This window comes from Trachypithecus francoisi, unplaced genomic scaffold, assembly GCF_009764315.1.
Source record: "Trachypithecus francoisi isolate TF-2019V2 unplaced genomic scaffold, Tfra_2.0 Lachesis_group8, whole genome shotgun sequence".
NCBI lineage: Eukaryota > Metazoa > Chordata > Mammalia > Primates > Cercopithecidae > Trachypithecus > Trachypithecus francoisi.
In genome coordinates this window covers 20,871,156-20,892,723 of record NW_022681473.1, presented here as the reverse complement: position 1 = coordinate 20,892,723, position 21,568 = coordinate 20,871,156, and the positions used below count along the sequence as shown (strand labels likewise).

Here is a 21,568-nt window from a genome sequence, read left to right as displayed (position 1 = left end):
TCTGAATTAGTTGAGAGTGCTGAGACACCAGAGGAGGCTGGTATATGGCAAGAAGAAGGAAGGCTGGAGGACCAAGACAGAGTTATAAAGGCTTGTAGGGCACTAGAAAAAGTGATACTAGAAGTATCCTTGTGTAAATGGTATAGCCATGTGCTGGTATCAAAAGTGAACTGCCAGCCTGTTCTCACTTCATTTCCCACATTCACTTCCCCTCCCCAACTTCTGCTATTTAAGATCTGTCTTTCAGCTCTTGTCAAAAGGCTGCTAGCATCCACTGGGCTGATCCTGGGATACTGGTTCTAGCTGCTATAGAAAGCCCCTGAGTAAATTGAAAGGTAGATGGTGGGAGGCTGAGGAATATTGAAACCAATGGTATAGCCAAGAAGACTTGAGGAGAGGATTGGTATATCCCCGGTACTAGACAACTCAGGGCTGAGGTATAGGGGCATTGTTGCCTTTGTGGAATGATATCATTTACAATAGACTTTTCCCATAGAAAGATGAGTCTTGGCAGAAGTCCAGCTTCTAGGTTTACTCCTAGTCTTGCTGCATACTCACTTTGTTATCAGAGAACACATCTTGGGGCCAGGCATGGTGGCTTGTGCCTACAATCCTAGCACTTAGGGAGGCCGAGGCGGGAGGATCACTTGAGCCCAGGAATTTGAGACCAACCTGGGCAACATGATGAAACCCCATCTCTACAAAAGACACACAAAAATTGGCTGGGTGTAGTGGAATGCACCTGTAGTCCCAGCTACTCAGGAGACTGAGGTGGGAGGAACGCTGGAGCCAGGAGTCAGAGGTTGCAGTGAGCCATGATTGCACCAATGTACTCCAGCCTGGGCAAGAGAGTGAGATTCTGTCTCAAAAACAAACAACCCCCCACCACACCGCCAAAAAAAAAAAAAAAAAAAAAAATTTTACCAGGAAAATGCGTTACTTTCAGTTAACTGCTTTGGCCCCCAACTTCTGCTAGGTAAATCTGCCCTGGGAGGTTCTCATTCTAACTACTTTAAACAAGTTTCCTCCTCCATTTGCCTACTAGGCCACACTGGCCTTCAGCTTCCCTGTCCCATTCTGGTCCCCATTTCCTATGTGCCTGGAGTCCCTGGCTGAGTGCTTGGTATATGGGGCAGACTAGTGGGACTTTGTTAACAGCAAGGACTTCCATGGCAAGAAGTCTAAGAGCCCCTAATTTAACTGAACTGGAATAACTAAAATTCTGGGACCATGGGCTGAGCTGGCTGATGTTACAGAGCTGTCCAAAGAGCTGTCCCATTTTTGACTTTGTTGTTATAGTGACACAGGACAAAGATACAAAGATACTCTCCCAGTCCTGGGAGAAGGAAGAAGATACCCAGTGACAGTACCTTGTTGTTCATTGGAGGGAGGTTACCACCCCATCTTGGCTGTTTCCACTAGCACTCCGCAGGACCAACAGGGATGACAGGCACCACCTTTTGGAAGGCGAAACCAAAGGACTCTCACCTGGCCCTTGAAATACTTTATGATAATCAAGTATTTTAGAAAGATAGTGTGACTTACCTACAGAGTTGAGAGCCCCATTAAAATGAGTCTCTTCCGCCGGGCGCAGTGGCTCAAGCCTGTAATCCCAGCACTTTGGGAGGCTGAGACGGGCGGATCACGAGGTCAGGAGATCGAGACCATCCTGGCTAACATGGTGAAACCCCATCTCTACTAAAAAATACAAAAAACTAGCTGGGCGAGGTGGCGGGCGCCTGTAGTCCCAGCTACTCGGGAGGCTGAGGCAGGAGAATGGCGTGAACCTGGGAGGCGGAGCTTGCAGTGAGCTGAGATCCGGCCACTGCACTCCAGCCTGGGCGACAGAGCGAGACTCCGTCTCAAAAAAAAAAAAAAAAAAAAAAAAAAAGAATCTCTTCTAGGACAGGGAATTTGGGCCAGAGCAAAGTTCTTGCTTGTGGAAGAGAGGGTTTATCTAGGAATAAACACTCATATTCAGTTTCTTTCGCATCAGTATGTTCCTAACACTGAATAGAGTTTTTGCATCACTGATGAAAGATTGGGATCCTAAGTCAAGACTTGACACAGCTTTGTTCTGTGGCTTTCTCTGTCTATTGCTTCACCTTCCATGGCCAAAGTCTTCATTTATGGCTCATCGCTGCCCTGACTTGGCAACATCCTTGTGGTTATGCCTCTCTTACTCATTAACTATGTTAGTTGCCTATGTGCCAAGGTATTGTGCTAAGAATGTAATAATGAAGGCTGACCTGGGCAGACACTGAACAAGTAACAATATTAAATGTCATTAAGGGGAGGTATAGGTTGCAATGGGAACATCACAGGCAAACTGAACATGGTTTGAAGAAGTTGGACAGAGTGTTTGGTACCCTGAAGTACTGGTGCCATAAATTTATAAAAGAAGCAACGAGGTTTTTTTTGTTTGTGTGTATGTAGTGGGTGTTACTTAAGGGGAAAAACTTGGAATTGTAGCATTTGGTGGAATGGGCATAGATGTAGATTTTTAGAAAAAAGGGTCTTGGTGTCTTGGGATATGAGGATTGTTTTAAAGAAGTAGCGGCAGCTGTTGGCCTCAAGCTTTCCTACCTCCTAGGATCTTGCTATCTGATTTACTGGTTCTTTGAGGCTTTAAGGAGGTATTTTTTGGTCTTGTTCAGTATTTAACTTGTTTTCAGAAGTAAGGCTAATCCTAATCGTTGGAAGTATGTTGCAGTAAGCCATAATCGTGCCACTGCACTTCAGTCTGAGTGACACAGCAAGACCCAGTCCCTCCAAAAAGAAAAAAGAAAAAAGGAAAATTTGCTAAGTATAGTCCCAGGAACTTGCTAGAAGTGAGGATTCGCAGGTCTCACCCCAGACACACTGACTCAAAATTCAGGAGTGAGGTCTCACCATCTGTTTCCTACCATGCCCTCCAGGTGATTACTGAAGGACTTGGTAATGGACTTCAAAGTTTGACAGCCATGTACCTAGCCCATAGTTACAAGTGATGGAAGCCTAAGGCAGCTGTCACAGTGAGTAGGTGGAAGGCATTTGCAGGAAGCCAAGTGAGGATAGAGGAACAGGAATCTAAAGGCTTTGAGTATCTGGTATGGCCAACCTGGAGAACAACAGACAAAAAGCAGGGCTGATGTTCTTGAACAGGGCTTGGCAAACCTTTTCTGTAAAGGGCCAGACAGTTAATATATATATATATATATATATATATATATATTTTTTTTTTTTTTTCTTTGAGATGGAGTCTCGCTCTGTCTCCCAGGCTGGAGTGCGGTGGCGCGATCTCGGCTCACTGCAAGCTCCACCTCCTGGGTTCCCGCCATTCTCCTGCCTCAGCCTCCCCAGTAGCTGGGACTACAGGCGCCGCCACCTCGTCCAGCTAATTTTGTGTATTTTCAGTAGAGATGGGGTTTCACTGTGTTAGCCAGGATGGTCTCGATCTCCTGACCTCATGATCCGCCCGCCTCGGCCTCCCAAAGTGCTGGGATTACAGGCGTGAGCCACCGCGCCCAGCCCAGACAGTTAATATTTTAGGCTCCGTGGACCATATGGTCTCTGTCACGTGGTCTCTGTCATGACTATTAAACTCTGCCATTGTAATACAAAAGCAGCCATAAACAAGGCATAGATAAATGAATGGGGCTGTGTTCCAATAAAACTAGCTACAAAAATAAGTGGCAGGCCAGATTTGGCCCTCAGGCATTAGTTGATTCTCGCAGAATGTTTTACTCAGTAGGTAGTGATGGTGATTGTTTTTGAGCAGTAGAAACGCTTTTTTCTATTTAACCAAACAAAGCAGGAACTGCTCAGGTTGAAGAACAGGCTGGAGAATCCAGAGCCTCCTTGTTCATATCCCCCTGCTCTTCCTCAGAACACATTCTAATGCCATTGAAGTAGAGCACTCAGTGTCTAGGCTGGGGGCCACGTACTCATTGCCCTAATGAGTAGGTAACTCTTCATGAACAAATCTGGTCATATAACCAAGGTATGGAAGTAAGAAGAACAAGTTTGAGATCGGTTCTGTCTCCATCCATTCCTGGAACCGAGGGTCCAGGAGATTCTCCTTTGCTCCAGTGTCAATGGTCTCTTTCTCCGTAGGTGCCAGGCAGCCTGCAGAGGCCGGTAAAGATACCTGGAGTATGTGTCATTGGTCAGACACCCTTCCTGTGCCCTCTGGCCAGAGGAGAGACCAGGTCCCTAGAGACCACAGCATCTATCCCCAGCTGCTGGAGATAACACTGCACTTGCGGCAAGCCATGAGGGAGCATTTTGTGCAGCTGACGAGCAGACAGGGGCTGTCACTGGAGGAAAGGAGGCACACACAGGCCATCCGTGAGAAGGAAGCCCTTCTGAGTTGCTTAATATGCCGGATGATCAACCTCCTACAGTCTGAGGCCGCAAGTGACCTGGAGCTCCAAGTGCCTCTTCCTTCTGAGGACTCTAGGGGTGATGTCAAATATGGGCAGAGGGACCAACTGTCTGGGCAGCCTGATCCAGTTCCCCAACTGAGTGACTGTGAAGCTGCCTTTGTCAGCCGTGACCTATCCAACCGTGGGATTGACATCTCTGTCTTCTATCAGTCAAGCTTCCAGGACTACAATGCCTACCAAAAAGATAAATATCATAAGGACAAGAACACCTTGGTGAGAATTTGGGGTAGGGGATGGGCAGCATCCTTACGGGCTCCAGTCACTTGGATTTACTGAGTCCTGGGCCAAGTGCTGTATGTGCTCTCATTCTTTATAGCCTTATGAAATGGGCACTCTTGTCATCTTGCAGATAAGGGAGTAATTGCAGAAATAAAGTGACAATGCCCCAGAAAGTTGGAAAACTCCCTCCACCCCCAAATCCTTCCCTTTCCCTAAATCCCAGCTCTTAATTATTAGGAGTTGGCCCCTGTGGTCACAGGGGCAAATGAGCCTGCCATTACAGAACTTAGTATAGTGATGAATGGAGTCAGCAACTGGGGCACAGATATTAATCATCTTCCCAAGAGTATGAAAGGGATGCCCACTTCAGGTGGTCTGGGAAGATGTCTTAAAGGCTAAATCTGCCAGCCATGTGGTGATGGTCATGGCCAAGACCCTACAGGCAGGAGGAACAGCACAGGTAAAACCTTCAAGATGCGAAGGGCTAGGAGTGATTGGGAAAGGAGGTCCAGTGGCCAGAGTAGGGACCACTGGTGCTGTGGCAGGAGGTGTGAACAGAGGTGGATGGGAGATGTTAAGATGTTACCCTAAGAGGCCGGGCATGGTGGCTCACGCCTGTAATCCCAGCACTTTGGGAGGCCAAGGTTGGTGGATTGCTGAAGTCCAGGAATTCGAGATGAGCCTGGGCAACATGGTGAAACCTCATCTCTACAAAAAATACAAAAACTAGCTAGGCATGGTGGCACACACCTATAGTCCCAACTATCTGCGAAGCTGAGGTGGAAGGATCACTTGACCCCAGTGGGTGGAGGTTGCAGTGAGCTGAGATCATCCCACTACACTCCAGCCTGGGTTGACAGAGTGGACAGAGTGGGACCCTAGCTCAAAAAAAAAAAAAAAAAAGCATGTTACCCTAAGGGCACTGGGGAACTAATGAAAGGCTTCCAGCAAAGGGGGTCCTTAGCAGCTCTCCAACCAGAGGGTGGAGGGCAACATTAGCTATACCTTCCCCTTCTGTTCTTTCTGTTCTCCCGTAATAACTTAGAAGGCCCTAATGTGTAAGGAGAAGTAGCAGAGGTAGGTGCCAGGTGGGGCCTTGGGGATTAAGGGTCCAGGTTCAGAAGTCAGGTAGGTAGAGTTCTACCTATCACCCAAGGTCACATGGCTAGTAGGTTATTCAACTTTTCTAAACTTCACTCTTTAAATTGGAGTATATAGAACCTTCTTCTCAGGAACTGAGACAACTCACGTGAAACACTTGGTCTAGTGTCTGGCACATAATAAGAACTCAATGACTGGTCAATAGGACATAACTTATTTATGTGGCTCTAAGGGGGAAATTTACAAGCCATACTATTTTGGGTTCACAGAAAGCTTTCCTAACGTGTAAAGTTGTCAAATTTGGATTGAATTGCCTCGTGGGCAGTGAGATCTCCATTTGAGCTAATCTGAGATGAATATTTCTTAGCGTGTTTCAAGGGATCTATACAGGGTGGAGCAAGAGGACTGACCTGATCTTGGATTCCTTCCATCTCCAGGGCTTCATTAATCTTGGCACCAGTGAGAACAAGCTCTGCATGGATCTGATGACTGAAAGAGTAAGGATGTTCTGGGCTGTGTTGGGACCCGCCCTTTCAAAGCTTAGTCCCCCTAGCATGCTCCTCAGCTGTGGTAGATACAGGGGTGAGACATAGGAGCTTGGAAGAAGAGTGAAGAAATAGCTTCTAGAATAGCACATTTAACCTCCTGGCCTTGCTGACTGTCCAGAAGTATTCTCTGATTAGGTATATGGTGGGAAGGTTGCTATGGGAACCTCCGGGTCAAATACTTCCCAGTGAGGTATCTACCTGTGTAATTTATGACAAGATGGTAGCCTCCATTCATTAAGGAGCACTCAGTGTGTATACCCATACCCTTTCTAGGAGGTCACGTATGTGGAGGGCAAACACTCTTGTATGTACTAGGAGTAGGATGAGGCCTCTTGGACTTCCCTGGCCTACCTGTTTTCATGTTCTATTTGTCAACAGTTGCAAGAAAGGGACATGAACTGCATTGAGGATGCCTTGCTGCAGTACCCTGATTGGAGAGGGCAGCTGTTGTAAGTGACTTTCAGATTTAGGGTCTCTTGGTCCCACAGGCAGCTGTCCTTATCCAGAAGGAGGATTCAAGGCACCAAATTCCTGGTTGGTTACCTCCCTGTCTCTTTGGGTAATAACGTCTAGAAAATGCCTAGAGCAAAACTTCATCAGGAGGCAGGCTGGTATAGTAGGAAGGGTTATTCCTGGTATAGTAGGAATAATTCAAAAGGCCCGAGTTCTTGTGCCAACTCTCATTTATTGTCTGTGTGACTTGGGGAGTTGATGGTCTCAGTCAGTAGCCCTGTGATACGAGGTTGGACTGGGTAGCAAAGGTCCCTATTAGGCTGGACAATGGCCATCCAGACCATGAGTGAGGAAAGGGGCTCAGGAACCACAAGGTCTCTCTGGGTCTGTTTACAGCCTGCGGGAAGAAGTGGCCCGGTTCCTGACCTACTACTGCAGGGCACCTACCCGACTTGATCCAGAAAACGTGAGTCAGTTTCCCAGCCTTGCTGCCACCCTGGTGGAGGGCTATATTATTGGAGGATGCTCTGCCCTTTCTAGGGGGTACAAGGAGAACCAGTGGAGACTCTCAGGGACCAGGGCAGTGTGAAGGCCAATGTGTCCCAGCTGAGGAGGTTCCCTGTGCCTGTTCCGCCCAGGAGGCTGGAGAAAGCGTGACTACCCCTTCTCACACAGGTATTTTGACTTCTGCCTCTCATGTGTTGTCTTCAGGTGGTTGTTCTAAATGGCTGCTGCTCTGTCTTCTCTGCCCTGGCCATGGTTCTGTGTGATCCAGGCGGTAAGTCAGTGGGCTCTGCTTTCCCTCTCAGTGAAACACTAGCAATGTGGGTAGGAACACACAGGCACTGGACTTTGAAGAAGAAGAGCATCCTGACTCAAGGCCTTTTCCCCACAGTGGTGGGCCTTCTCCCACACTGACTAGGTTATCGTCCTATTTCTGTGGGAGCAAGGGGTTTGGATTCTCCATTTAATGGAAGAGAGACATGATGGACCTCAAGGAGGTATGCCCCAGGAATGACGATGGGGGCCTACCTACTATGTTCATGGCTGGGCTTTTGGGCTCAGCTGCAATACAGAGAGCCATGGCAATAGGCTCAGACAGTATAGATTTCTTATCTCTTCAGAAAAAGGTTAATTAGTCCTGGACCAAACAAGGTTGAGTGGACTGTTCTCAACCTCCCCCGTAACAATGCTTAAGCAAGAGGCTCCAATGTCAAAGAGCTCTGGATGCATCAAAAGAAATGGCTAAGATAGTCCCTTTCACGCAAAGGAGCTTCTCTTAACTCATTAGTAAGGCCAAATGGATGGGAAGAAAAGAAAGTGAGATCCCCAGGTCCAAACAACTGGAGCCCTCCTTGCGCATGGACCTTGACCTCTGATATTTGGCCTGGATCAGTTGAGACTTTCCTAATAACCATTGCTCCATCTGCTAGTGAGCCTTGCTTAACTTGTGCCCTGAATTCTGAGTTATTCAGTGATATTCTTCCCTCTTCTTTAGTGTACCTGCAAAGAAGAAACTAGAGTTTTGTTTCCCCCAGTGATGTCTATAATAATGGATAACTTTCATAGCACCTGAACCTAAGAACATTAATCCCCAGGTAGAAAGGATCGTGAAACTAACTTTTTTTTTTTTTTTTTTGGTTGACAGCTTTGCTAGTTTGGGGAGCCTGGCAACAGGCCCTGATTGGGAGACTCTGAAATGATGGCTCTGTCTCTCTGTTTCCAGAGGCCTTCCTGGTCCCTGCTCCCTTCTATGGTGGCTTTGCCTTTAGCTCCCGCCTGTATGCAAAGGTTGAGTTGATTCCTGTCTACCTGGAGAGTGAGGTCTGAATGGGGCCCCTTCCCTGCTCTATACACCTAGACAATGGACTGTTCTGGGGACACTTAAAGGGGTAGAAGGGCTTGCTTTCTACCCATCTAAGTGGTTGGGTAGGGGTGGAGAAGGCATGGGGACTGGCACTCTGGTATGAAGGCAGAGGATTATCTGCGGCTTATGGGAAAGAGGAATCAAGGCTTAGACTTTAAGAGACACTTCTCACATAATGTTTCTCTTCCAGGTCACTGTTACAAACACTCAACCTTTCCAGCTCACTGTAGATAAGTTAGAGGAAGCCCTGCTTGAAGCTAGGCTTGAGGTAAGGAGGGAATCATATTTTTAGGATGGCCACTGCTGGTCCTGAAAGGGGTTTGAGTATTGAAACTCTGGTACTGCTTGTTCACCAAGACCTGGTGGGCTGTCCTTAGTTGGAAGAGACAGTGAATGATCCAGGGGTGTGTCCCTCTAGATCCCTGAGTCCTATGGGGATGTTATGGCAGCCCCAGACTTCCTTCCTGTTCCCCCTCTTTGGGCAGTAGAGTAGTTGCTGCTTCAAGACCCTACCTAGGCCTTTTAGGGTGCCTGACCTGTAAAAGATCCTTGGCTGAATTTAGGGTAGATGCAAAGGACTTGTATTCACTCAGTTATATTTGGTTTTTCTTAGGGGAAAAAGGTCCGAGGCCTTGTGCTAATCAACCCTCAGAATCCTGTGGGTGACATCTACTCCCCAGACTCGCTAATGAAATACCTGGAATTTGCCAAGAGGTAAGAGTTCCACCCCTTGAGACTAGGTAATGTTCCTTGAAAGGATTCCCGTCACTTATAGTCAAGTAGTCAAGAGCCAGATCTGGTGGCACATGCCTGTAATCCCAGCACTTTGGGACGCCGAGGCAGTGGATCACTTGAGGTCAGGAGTTCGAGAACAGCCTGGCCAACAGGGTGAAACCTTGTCTCCACTAAAAATACAAAATTAGCCAGGCATGGTGGCGGGCACCTACAATCCCAGCTACTTGGGAAGCTGAGACATGAGAATTGCTTGAGCCGGGGAGGAGGAGGTTGCAGTGAGCCGAGATCGTGCTCCAGCCTAGGCAACAGAGTGAGACTTTGTCTCAAAAAGTAATTTACCTTAAATATTCTTACTATACATCATACTTTGCAGAATTATATAAAACTGAAATTAAAATGAAGGAAAACGCTATCACATACTTACCACTTCAAACTTTTTGCCATTTCCTCTCTAGCCTCAGCCTATGTATTGACATTTACATAACAGTCAAAATATAGTTTTGTTTTCTGAGAAATATGTCACTTAAAAATATATAATTTGTTACTTTTCTACTTAAGCTTAAGTACTTTCTCCCAGCATCCATTTCGGAAGCCACTTGGGCTGGAGTGCCGAGGAAGACACTCTCAGACCTTGTGGGATGAAGACGTGTTCCTACAGAGCTTCACGTTCCTTTCTAAGAACAAGTTAACCTTAGTTTTCTCTGGAGTCCTGAAATAGTCCTATTACTTAAGGCAGATAACCTTCCATTTTCCATAAGAAACAGACTTAGTCAAACTTCATGACTAACCCAGACCAATGAATGGTGCAGTGAGGGGTCAGGAGGAAAAATGCTAGAGGGGGTAGGCAAGAATTGGATAGAATGGGTTCACCTCCCAGCTATAGCACCTGCTAATTGACTTTACAGCTAAGAGCCTTAGTTTCTTTATTTCCTTTTTGTTTTTCTTTTTTTTGAGACAGAGTCATGCTCTGTCACCCAGGCTGGAGTGCTGTGGCGGGATCTCAGCTCACTGCAACCTCCACCTCCCGGGTTCAAGCAATTCTCCTGCCTCAGCCTCCTGAGTCACTACAATTGCAGGCATGCACCAACACACCCAGCTAATTTTTGTATTTTTAGTAGAGACAGGGGTTTCACCATGTTGTCCAGGCTGGTCTTGAACTCCTGACCTCATGATCCACCCGCCTTGGCCTCCCAAAGTGCTAGGATTACAGGCATGAGCCACGGTGTCCAGCCCGCCTTAGTTTCTTTATCTGAAATGGAGATGACAGTAGTGACGATTGCTGGGAGAATGAATGAGGCACATAAGCAGTTAGGAGCTCCTGACTCTACCAGTTAAAAATTATCTGGGCTACCCAACCTCTTCCCATAGTTTCTGCTTGATGGTTGAATTGTTAGCTAAGGTTAGACAAGACGTTCTCAACGTGTCTTTTGGTTCCTATTCCTTCTCATTACCCCCAAGCTAGGTCCAAGGGTCCCTTCTGGTGCATCACCCCATCTACCTTACTATGCCCCTTGGAGGGTCAGATGGGCTGCTGGGGCAGTAGGAGTGCATGATCTGTGTCCAGAGAACACTATAAAAGACATGACTTAAGATTACAAAGATGCTTGTAAAAAGCATGCAAAGAAAAAAGGTTAGAGATAAGCTAGACCTTATTCTTCTTCTTTCATCTAATCTACAGGTATAACTTACATGTGATCATAGATGAGATTTACATGCTGTCTGTGTTTGATGAATCCATCACATTCCACAGTGTTCTGAGCATGAAAAGGTGAGTTGGTCTCAGCTGGAGTTGGGAATGAGAACCACAAGGTTCTTGTTTTGCAGGGTGAGTTTATGTGACATGAACTTAACTCAGCTCCTAGCACATAGCCAGTTAACTGCTCACAGGGGCTGTGAATGCAATCAAAGCATCATCTTTCCCCCTAAATGTCTTCTAGTCTATACGCCATTTTGTACACAATAATTTGAGGTCAAGGTAGAAAGTCTACCGTCAAAAGTCAAAATAAAGCCTCATAAAATGCCAGGGTAGGAGCTTCTTGATAAGTAGAGCACAGGGAAAGAAAAAGGAGGCAGAAGCTTCTGAAGGGTAGTGTCTGGCCCTAGACAAGGGATTCCAGCATTCAAAGCAAGGGAAGGAAACGCCTGGCAGAAGGAACAGCTTCACCAAAGATGGAGCAGTAAGAAATATTCAGGCATGTTCTAGAAATGATGGTGACCCACATCTGAAGAGCCAACTGCCAGGAAGGTAGCTGTGGCCAAGCTGTAGGAGAGCCACATGTCAGGCTGAAGGCCCTAGACTTCATTCAGTGGGCACTTGGGTTCTGTTCCCTCTAGGTCTTCAGGGATACCTTGTGTTGACTTCCTGGCTTAACTGGGACAACTGTTTCTTGAACGTTGGGCCCTATAGGCCCTGCTGTCTAGGAAGAACCTCAAGTCCACTTTCCCCTCATATACCCCAAATCTTCATCAACTATTTCTCTATAACCTTAGTTATTTTTTCCATTTCTTCTTCAGTTTGCCTGATCGCAATAGGACCCATGTGATCTGGGGTACCAGTAAGGTGAGCCATTGCTTTCTCTCCTTGGCTAGGGAAGGAGGAGGAACCGGGAATAGAAGGCAGACAAAACACTTGTTCCTGTTCCTACTTTTCTTCCTCTAGGATTTTGGCATCTCTGGCTTCCGCTTTGGTGCTCTGTATACCCACAACAAGGAGGTGGTCTCTGCTGTGAGTGCCTTTGGCTACCTCCACAGTATTTCTGGCATTGTACAGCACAAGCTGTGTCAACTGCTCCACAACACAGGTACTGAGCTCTAGCACAGGCCAGCATGTTGGCTGGATGTCATGGCCATGGGGAAGTCTTGGATTTGCTTGGGTCTCTGATGTGCCCTTAATATACTGAGACCCTATTTGCTGTCTCAGATTTAACTGTGGTAAGACGTGAAGTTTGAAGGAGGGCAAGATAGGGCAGATAACACAGCAGGGTGTAGACAGAAGATGGAGGTGCTGTTTTAAAACACAGGACGAGGCCAGGTGTGGTGGCTCACGTGGGTAATCCCAGCACTTTGGGAGGCTGAGGTGGGCAGATCACTTGAGGTCGGGAGTTTGAGACTAGCCTGGCCAACAAGGTGAAACCCGGTCTCTACTAAAAATGCAAAATTAGCCAGGCGCGGTGGCGCACGTCTGTAATCCCAGCTATTTTGGGGGCTGAGGCAGGAGAATCTCTTGAATGCAGGAGGCAGAGGTCGCAGTGAGCTGAGATGGCGCCATTGCACTCCAGTCTCGGTAGAAAAAGTGAAACTCTGTCTCAGAAAACAAAAACAAAAACAAAAAACCACAGGATGAGCTTAATTTCTGGATGTCTGGTAGATTGTGTTCTGCCTAGAGGTGGGATGGCTAATCCTACTCTAAGTTGTAAAGGTAGGAACTTCAGAAATTAATCTTTATGTGAATATAGATTTTCCGTCCCCAAAACTGTTGTCTTTAGACAAAGATTATAAAACCAGAAACAAAACAAACACCCTGACTCTTCTTTTTTTTTTTTTTTTTTTTGGGACGGAGTCTCGCTCTGTCGCCCAGGCTGGAGTGCGGTCGCTGGATCTCAGCTCACTGCAAGCTCCGCCTCCCGGGTTTACGCCATTCTCTGCCTCAGCCTCCCGAGTAGCTGGGACTACAAGCGCCCGCCACCTCGCCCGGCTAGTTTTTTGTATTTTTTAGTAGAGACGGGGTTTCACCGTGTTCACCTCTTCTAATACAACATAATCTCATCTTCCAAGGTGGCCAAAGGAGAGCTGCCATTTGGGCAAGTTGGTGTGGCTGGGCCTGTGGCACCTGGATTCATCGTCCCCTCACTTGGATCTCAAGTGAATGCTGGCCTCAGAAGGGACTTTCCCCTTTAAAGCCATGGCCCAAGCTTAGAGACTCACTTTGTTTACTTCCCTGTAATAGAACAGATACGAAGCTGGAAGTTTTAATTCATAGCTGGGATATAATGAAACAAACGAATATCATTATATTTGCTGGTTTAGAAAACAATTTGCTTTCAGGTCTGGGACGCGAGAGAGGTAGACAGGAGAAATCAAACTGAATGCTTCCATAGATATCAAGACCTTTGATACTTGGCAGAAACCAGATCCCAGCCCCTTGAACGCTGGTCCTCAATCTTGGATGGACATGGGAGTTTCCCAGGGAGCTTAAATACTGACATGTGTGTTCCGTCTTCAAAGATCCTGATATAGCCTGAGTTATATCAGATATATAGCCTGAGCATCAAGGCTTCTAATAGTTCCCCAAGTGGTTCTGTTCTATGAATGCTGAGGGCAACTGGCCAAGAGCATCCCCGGGCACACATGTATTCCTCCAACTCCATTGTATGAGGCTCAAATTCGGGTGGTAGGAGCTGTGAGTCCCTGCTGCCTGCCCAGTTAACAACAGCAGCATCAACCCCTATTAGGGGATTGACTCCTTGCCTCAGGGCTGTGAACTCAGAGAACTTTCCTACTAGACCTTTGAGAAGCCCATTGTCTCTACCAGAGCCTTAGATAAGAGGTGGGTGTATTGGGTGTGGACACCATCAGCTCAAATATGCTAGAGTTAGTCTTAGAAATAGCTTGCGGGGTGCAGTGGTTAAAACCTAAAATCCCAGCACTTTGGGAGGCCAAGGCAGATGGATCACTCGAGGCCAGGAGTTTGAGACCAGCCTGGCCAACATGGTGAAACCCCGTCTCTACTAAAAATACAAAAATTAGCTGGGTATGGTGGCATACACCTGTAGTCCCAGTTACTTGGGAGGCTGAGACATGAGAATCGCTTGAGCCAAGGAGGTGGAGATTGCAGTGTGCCAAGGTTGTGCCATCGCACTCTAGCCTGGGTGACAGAGGGAGACTCTGGGTTTTTTTTTTTTTTTTTAAACAAACAAAACAAAAACAACAAACTTGCATGAAGCCCAGGAAGGGAGCATTTGGGAAGGAACTCTCGGTAGATTTCTGTAGTAATATCTGTGACAATGTTTTTCCTCTACCCATCCAGAATGGATTGACAAAGTGTACCTACCCACCAATTGCTACCGGCTCCGGGAAGCTCACAAGTACATCACTGCCAAGCTGAAGGCATTGGAGATCCCCTTTCACAACAGCAGCTCTGGCCTCTATGTCTGGATCAACTTGAAAAAGGTGTGTTCTGGGAATGAGGACAGGTGTTCTTGGGCAGACCTGCCAGCTGGGTCTTGGGCTCAGCTCTGTTCCTCTGCCCTCCCTAGTACCTGGATCCCTGTACATTTGAAGAAGAACGGCTCCTCTATTGCCGCTTCCTGGACAATAAGCTGTTGTTATCCCGTGGCAAAGCCTACATGTGTAAGGAGCCAGGCTGGTTCTGCCTCATCTTTGCAGATGAGCTCCCTCGGCTAAAACTGGGTGAGTGGAGCTTACCTCCCAATCCTTTAAAGATGCCCCATCAACTTAATATCTCAATCTTCTCCCTGTCCTTAAACATCCTATAGATCTAGCCCTTTATTCCCTGTTTCCATGTCTATCTTTAGTTAAGTGCTTTTGCAAACAAGAACTGATATGTACCGCAAGCACCTATCCATTCATTACCCATTTGGGGTATCTGTTCTGTGACTGCCATTGAGTGAGGCATTGGGCCAACAAGCTAAAAAGTACTATTCTGAGGCCGGGCAGAGTGTCTTACGCCTGTAATCCCAGCACTTTGGGAGGCCGAGCCAGGCAAATCATGAGGTCAGGAGTTTGAGACCAGCCTGTCCAGCATGGTGAAACCCCGTCTCTACTAAAAATACAAAAAATTAGCTCGGCATGGTGGTGTGCGCCTGTAGTCCTAGCTACTCAGGGGTGTGCTGAGGCAGGAGAATTGCTTGAACCTGGGAGGTAGAGGTTGCAGTAAGCTGAGATCGCGCCACTGCACTCCAGCCTGGGCGACAGAGTGAGACTCCATTTCAAAAACACACACACAAACAAACAAAAACAAAAAAAGTAGTACTCTTCCCTTGCGGGGCTGGCAGCCTAGTAAGTGAGATGGATAGGCAGGTGACCATGGAAGTCCCTGTATGCCATACTAGAGAGTTTAGATTCTCCTCTGAGGTTATAGAGAATAGGACATTCATGTGAACAGTTATTTATTGCATTCCACTACATGCCAGATACTGTTCTACCTGCTGGGAATATAGCAGTGAATCGTTCATTTTCATGAAGGGTTTTGTTGCAGAATTCTTTTGAGCTAGCATAGAAGATAGGCTGAGTGCAGAGACACTACAGGCAAATAGAAATCCTGATTAGGCCAAGGCCATAAGCCCCAGAGTACAGGCTTTGATATGAGATATTGAGATGTCTCGCAGGCTGATATAACAATGATACTCAAAAAGAAATCAGGGATGTAACATGTAGACTTGGAAACCCATCCCAAAGATGGGAGGGCTGAAGTTCAGGATCCCTGGATGAGAGGCTTTTATGGTTGACCATGACCTGGATCTGTCTGGGACCCACCTGCAAACCCACTAAATCACTATTTCTCTCTGTCCCCATTTGGACCCTCTAGCCATGCGTCGGTTCTGTGACGTGCTGCAGGAGCAGAAGGAGGCTTTGATAGTGAAGCAGTTGGAGGATGCAATGAGGGAGTAGGCCGTCTGCCTCCCAACCAGCAGTTCCAGCCCATCACTTGCTCAGGGACCCACTAATGACAGCCTCTGGTCCAGAAGGCCAGGGTGTCTTTTTGTCAGTGTTGTGATGGAGAAAATGGTGGGCTCTTCCAGGAAGATCTCATCTGACCCAGTCATCACCCTCCTTAAGCTGAGTGTCTGCTGTCTTTGGAAGCTTTCCATCTTTTTAGTCTTTGCTATCCATTATATATGCAAAATGTTTTTATTGGGGTTGGGGTGGAAAGACCTAGAGACACCTAGAGAAATAAAGGAAGTTCTCTGGGCCTCTATTTAGATGGTTTATTTTTATATTCAGTACCTAATAAATTCTATACTCTTAAATTCTAGGCCCATCTTATTTTCTTGCTTATATTCTTCATAATCATCTTTGGAAGCCAAATGATTTTCTGTCCTCTTTAATTTTTAAATTATAAGGCAGGTTCTATGTAAAGAATACTGTCTAGAGCAGGCAAGAAAAAGAAAGAAGTCATCCTTAACTGATGGGCCATTTTCCAGGTGTTGGACGCAATGTTCTATAAGATTCTTATGAAATCACATCCACTTCCACATGACCTGCTAAGAGGCAGGTGGGAGTATAATTGCAGGTATTCTTGCTTCCAAATACTAGAGTTTGCTCTACTTTTACCTTCCCAAAAGGCTTTTAAAGTCTCCTGTTGGGTACGGTGGCTCAAGCCTGTAATCCCAGCACTTTGGGAGGCTGAGGCCAGAGAATGGCTTGAGGCCAGGTGTTCGAGACCAGCCTGGGCAACTGAGACCCTGTCTCTACAAAAAATAAAATTAGCTGGGTGTGGTGATGTGTGCCTCTAGTCCAAGCTATTCAGGAGGCTGAGCTGGGGCGCTCACTTAAGTCCAGGAGGTCAAGCCTGCAGTGGACCATGATCGTGCCATTGTACTCCAGCCTGGTGATAGAGTAAGACCGTGTCTCAAAAAAAAAAAAAAAAAAAAATCTGATAAACTTGGTGTCTTAGTCCCTTTATGATAAGAAAATATCACAAAGTGGATGGCTTAGAAACAAATCCTTCTCACAGTTCTGAAGGCTGGAAAGGCCAAGTTCAAGGCCCTGGCAGATTTGGCATCTGGTGAGGGTCCCATCTTCCCGTATCACCTCATGTGGCAGAGGGGTGAGAGGTCTCTCTCCACCTTCATGACCTAATCACCTTTCAAAGGGCTCACCTTCTAATACCATCACCTTGGGGGTTAGGATTTCACAGATGAATGTTGGGGGGACACATTCAGTCCCTAGCATCTGGGGTTGTCCATTTCCATTTCTAGTGTTTTCAGCTGTTCAAATCACACCACCCATCAGTTTCTCTGCAAAGCCCTTGCACATCAGAGCACTGATCCTGTGAAGTGGGCAGAGAAGGGACTACTACCATTTTATGGATGAAGAAAGAGCTCACAGTACCAACTGGTGACTTTAGTCACTTGGGTTTGTGGCCGTACTTGCTCCGAATCCAAATTTGTTTACCTTCATTGTCAGTTTGCTTGTGTTGTTGTTGTTGTTGGGACAGAGTCTCACTCTGTCGCCCAGGTTGGAGTGCAGTGGCGCAATCTCAGCTCACTGCAACCTCTGCCACTGGTTCAGCGATTCTCCTGCCTCTGCCTCCTGAGCAGCTGGGACTACAGGCATGCGCCATCTCGCCCAGCTAATTTGTATATCTTTAGTACAGACAGGGTTTTACCATGTTGGCTGGGCTGGTCTCAAACTCCTGACCTCAAGTGATCCGCCTGCCTCGGCCTCCCAAAGTGCTGGGATTACAAGCTGAGCCACCGCTCCTGACTGATACTGTTCTTTTTAAAAAAACTCTAGTATAATATTGAATAAAAGTGGTTGAGAGGACAGCTTGCCTTGTTCTCAGTCTTAGCAGCATCGAGTGCAATCTTCTGCTCTTGAGTATGTTACTGTATTTTCATTCTGCACCTCATCCAACAAAGTTTCCTTCTATTACTAGTTTGCTGGAAGTTTTACCATGTATGAGGGTTCAATGTTGTTAGATGTTTTTGATCTGCATCTATAGAGATATGATTTTTCTCTTATCAATGTGGTAAATTACATTGATTTCTTAATGTTGAAGCAACTTCACATTGCTGCAATAAACCCTGTTTGATCATGATGCATTGTCCTTTTATATATCACTGACTTTGGTTTGCTATTTTAAGAATTTTACATTCAAGAGAGACATCATTCTATATATATATATTTTTTTGTAATGAATTGTTCGTTTCAATATCATGATTAATACTGGTTTCATAGATGTTTGCGAAACCGTGCCTTCCTTAATTTTCTAGAAGTTTGTGTCCAAAAACTTCTTCAATCTTTAAATGTTTGGTTGAATTCAGCTTTAAAACCATAAGGGCCTGGAGTTTTTTTTTGTTTTTTGTTTTTTGTGGGATGGCTTTTACTTATAAATTCAATTTCTGTGACAGTTCAAGTTTTCTATTTCTTATATCGGATTTGGTTATTTGTGCCTTTCAATAAAGTTTGTCTATTTCATCTAATTATTGACATAAAATTGGTTATAAATATTCTGTTATCCTTTTTAATATATATATAGGACCTTTGGTTTTATCTGCTTTTCCTTTCCTGATAATGAAATTGATACATGCAGGAGGGAGATAACAGGGAGGGTCTCTGGAGAATCTCCAACCCATCTGTGCACTGGAAGAACAAGATGGAGGCAAGGGAAGCTGCGGCCATGCTCCGAGTGGAGGAGCCTGGCCTCTGCAATTCCTGTGTGGTGGCCTGGGATTCAATCTGTGAGTTGGGGGCCCGTTAGCAGGACTCCCTCTCGTTCTGCTGAGAGTATTTTTCTTTTTTCCTTTTCGCCCAGTAAATTCCATTCCCCTCACCCTTCAGTGTGTCCATGTTCCTAATCCTTCCTCGTGGTGTGACAAGAACCCGGTTTTAGCTGAACTAAGGAGCAGAATTCTGCAACAAAATGAGTTTTTTGGATCAATCTGTTTATCAATTGTATTGAACTTTTCAAAGAACCAACTTTCGGTTTCATTGATTTTTCTCTATTGTTTCTCTTTCATTTCTGTTCTTTATTTCTTCCTATTTACTCTGGATTTAATTTGCTCTTTTTTTTCTAGCTTCTTAATGTGGAAGCTTAGATCATTTAAGTCGATTTCAAATATATGCATTACAAGCGATTCATTTCTCACTTAGCATTATTTTAGCTACATTCCATAAACTTTGATCTGCTGGTTTTTAATCATTCAAAATATTTTCTAATTTCCCTTGTGATATCTTTTTTTAAATCAATGGTTTGCTTAGCATATGTAACTTAGTTTCCAAATATTTGGGGATTGTTCAGCTTTCTTTGTTATTGATTTCTACTTTAATTTCATTGTGACTACAGAATGTACTCTACGGTGTCAATCCTTTGCAATTTATTAAGACAGTTTATGGCCAGATTTGTTTATAGCATGTGGTCTATCTTAATGTTTCATTTGCATTTGAAAAGAAGTATATTCTGTGGCATTGGGGATGGTGTTCTATAAATGTCAGATTAAATTTTTGTATAATGTCCAAAACTTCTGATCCTTAGTGTCTTTTGATCCACTTATTCTATCACTGAGTGGTATAAAAATTTCCAATTATAATTATGAACTTGTCTTTTCTCTTTTTCGTTGTGTCAGTTTCTGCTTCATGTATTTTGAAGCTTTATTAGGAGCATAAACTTTTAAGATTGTCATCCTGATGAATTAATCATTTTATTATAAAATGCCCCATTTTATTTTTGTTAAACATTTTTGTCTTGAAGCCTACTATGTCAGATACCAATATGAACACATCAGCTTTTTTTATTATTATTTGCTTGGTATTTTTTTTCCCATTTTTACCTTTGACCATTTTGTTTTGTATTAAAGTGTGTCTCCTGCACACACACCATATGCTCGATTCTTGCTGTTTTATCCAGTCTGATGATCTTTTAATTGATCTTTAGTCAATTCACATTTAATGTAATGTGTGTGTATGTCTTCTACGTAGGACAAATGCCTGTGTTTGTTGTTTGGTGGGGTTAAATCCCCCTGCTGTATGCTTCCATGGTATCCAGTAAGTAGTATTTTTTAAATAGTCCCCACATTGTAAGTCGGCCTTCCCAATCGGTCATGCAGGCTTTGGTTTGTCTTGCTCATCACCATATCCTCGCACTTTACAGAGACCTGGCACATAACAGGCGTTCACTGAGATGCGAATTACATAGAGTTAAGATTTAAATAGAGGGAAAAGATGACTTCCTTATCTTATGGAAGAAAACATTCAGGGCCAAAAAAGTCATGAGAGTTGCTTGAGGTCACAGTGTTAGCTAGTGGCAAGGTAAAAGTGAAGACAAGAAGTGGAATGGCCAGAAGACAGCCATGCCTTCCCAGCCATACCTGTATTGAGAGATTCTGCTTATATCCTTCCATGGGGGAAGAAGATTTTCCCATTCAAGGCACCTCAGAGATTGCAGCTGTACCTGGGACTGGGTGCCCACTGTACCCATGGCCAGAATATGTAGATCTTAGGGCAAAGTTTGAAAAATACTTTTAAAATTATATATATACACACATATATGTAATTTTTTTTTGTTTTTTTAGACAGAGTTTTGCAAATACCCAGGTGGGAGTGCAGTGGCACGATCATATTCACTGCAGCCTCTACCTTCTGAGCTCAAGTGATCCTTGCACCTCAGCCTCCTAAGTACCTGAAACCACAGACACATGTCATCATGTCCGGCTAATTTACAAAAACCTTTTGGCTGAGAGTGGTGGCTCACGCCTGCAATCCCAGCACTTTGGGAGGCCGAGGCAGGCGAATCATGAGGTCAGGAGTTCAAGATCAGCCTGGCCAATATAGTGAAACTCCGACTCTACTAAAAATACAAAAATTAGCCGGGTGTGGTGGTGCATGCCTGTAGTCCCAGCTACTCCAGAGGCTGAGGCAGAAGAATTGTTTGAACCCGGGAGGCGAGAGTTGCCGTGAGCAGAGATCCTGCCACTGCACTCCAGCCTGGACGACAGAGCGAGACTCCGTCTCAAAAAAACAAAAACAAAAACACAAAAACCTTTTTTTGGTAGAGACACGGCCTCTCTATGTTGCCTAGGCTGGTTTCAAACTCCTTGGTTCAAGGGATGGTCCCACCTTGTCCTCTCAAAAGTGTTGGGATTACAGGCGTGGGCCACCACGCCTAGCCAGAGTTCAACAAATGTTGCAGCCACATGTGGGAGACCAGGACATGCCTCCCCAAAACATGAAGGATTGTGCTAAAGACAAGAAGCAGCAGATTCAGGAAAGCTCTCTACCCTGGCCCTTTTTGCCTAAAAGTAGGACATAGGCTTACAAAGACAAAAGGTATCCTGTCCCTCTGTCTACCTGGGAGAACAAAGACTACTTTAGACCCCTATGGCCTGGAGATGGTATCAGAGGAATTTACATTAACAAGCTTGACTAACTGGCCTTTGTTTTGTGTGTGTGTGTGTGTGTGTGTTTTCTGCCTTCTCACAAGTTGCCTCCTGGCGAGACTCCAAGTCCTATTTCTTTGTCTTGTAACTTAAAAAAAT

The 21,568-nt window shown here is 45.4% G+C and overlaps 1 protein-coding gene across 1 annotated transcript; it reads left to right on the top strand.

The window, feature by feature from the left end:
- Positions 1–4,103: 4,103 nt before the first annotated feature.
- ACCSL (1-aminocyclopropane-1-carboxylate synthase homolog (inactive) like) lies at positions 4,104–16,770 on the top strand. The gene is made up of 14 exons (XM_033204646.1): positions 4,104–4,640; positions 6,185–6,244; positions 6,674–6,744; positions 7,145–7,214; positions 7,460–7,526; positions 8,475–8,572; positions 8,806–8,883; positions 9,229–9,329; positions 11,029–11,118; positions 11,865–11,910; positions 12,010–12,151; positions 14,377–14,519; positions 14,606–14,759; positions 15,898–16,770. The coding sequence occupies exons 1-14, from the start codon at positions 4,137–4,139 to the stop codon at positions 15,978–15,980; spliced, it is 1,707 nt and encodes a 568-aa protein (XP_033060537.1). The 5' UTR covers positions 4,104–4,136; the 3' UTR covers positions 15,981–16,770.
- The last annotated feature ends 4,798 nt before the right edge of the window (positions 16,771–21,568 follow it).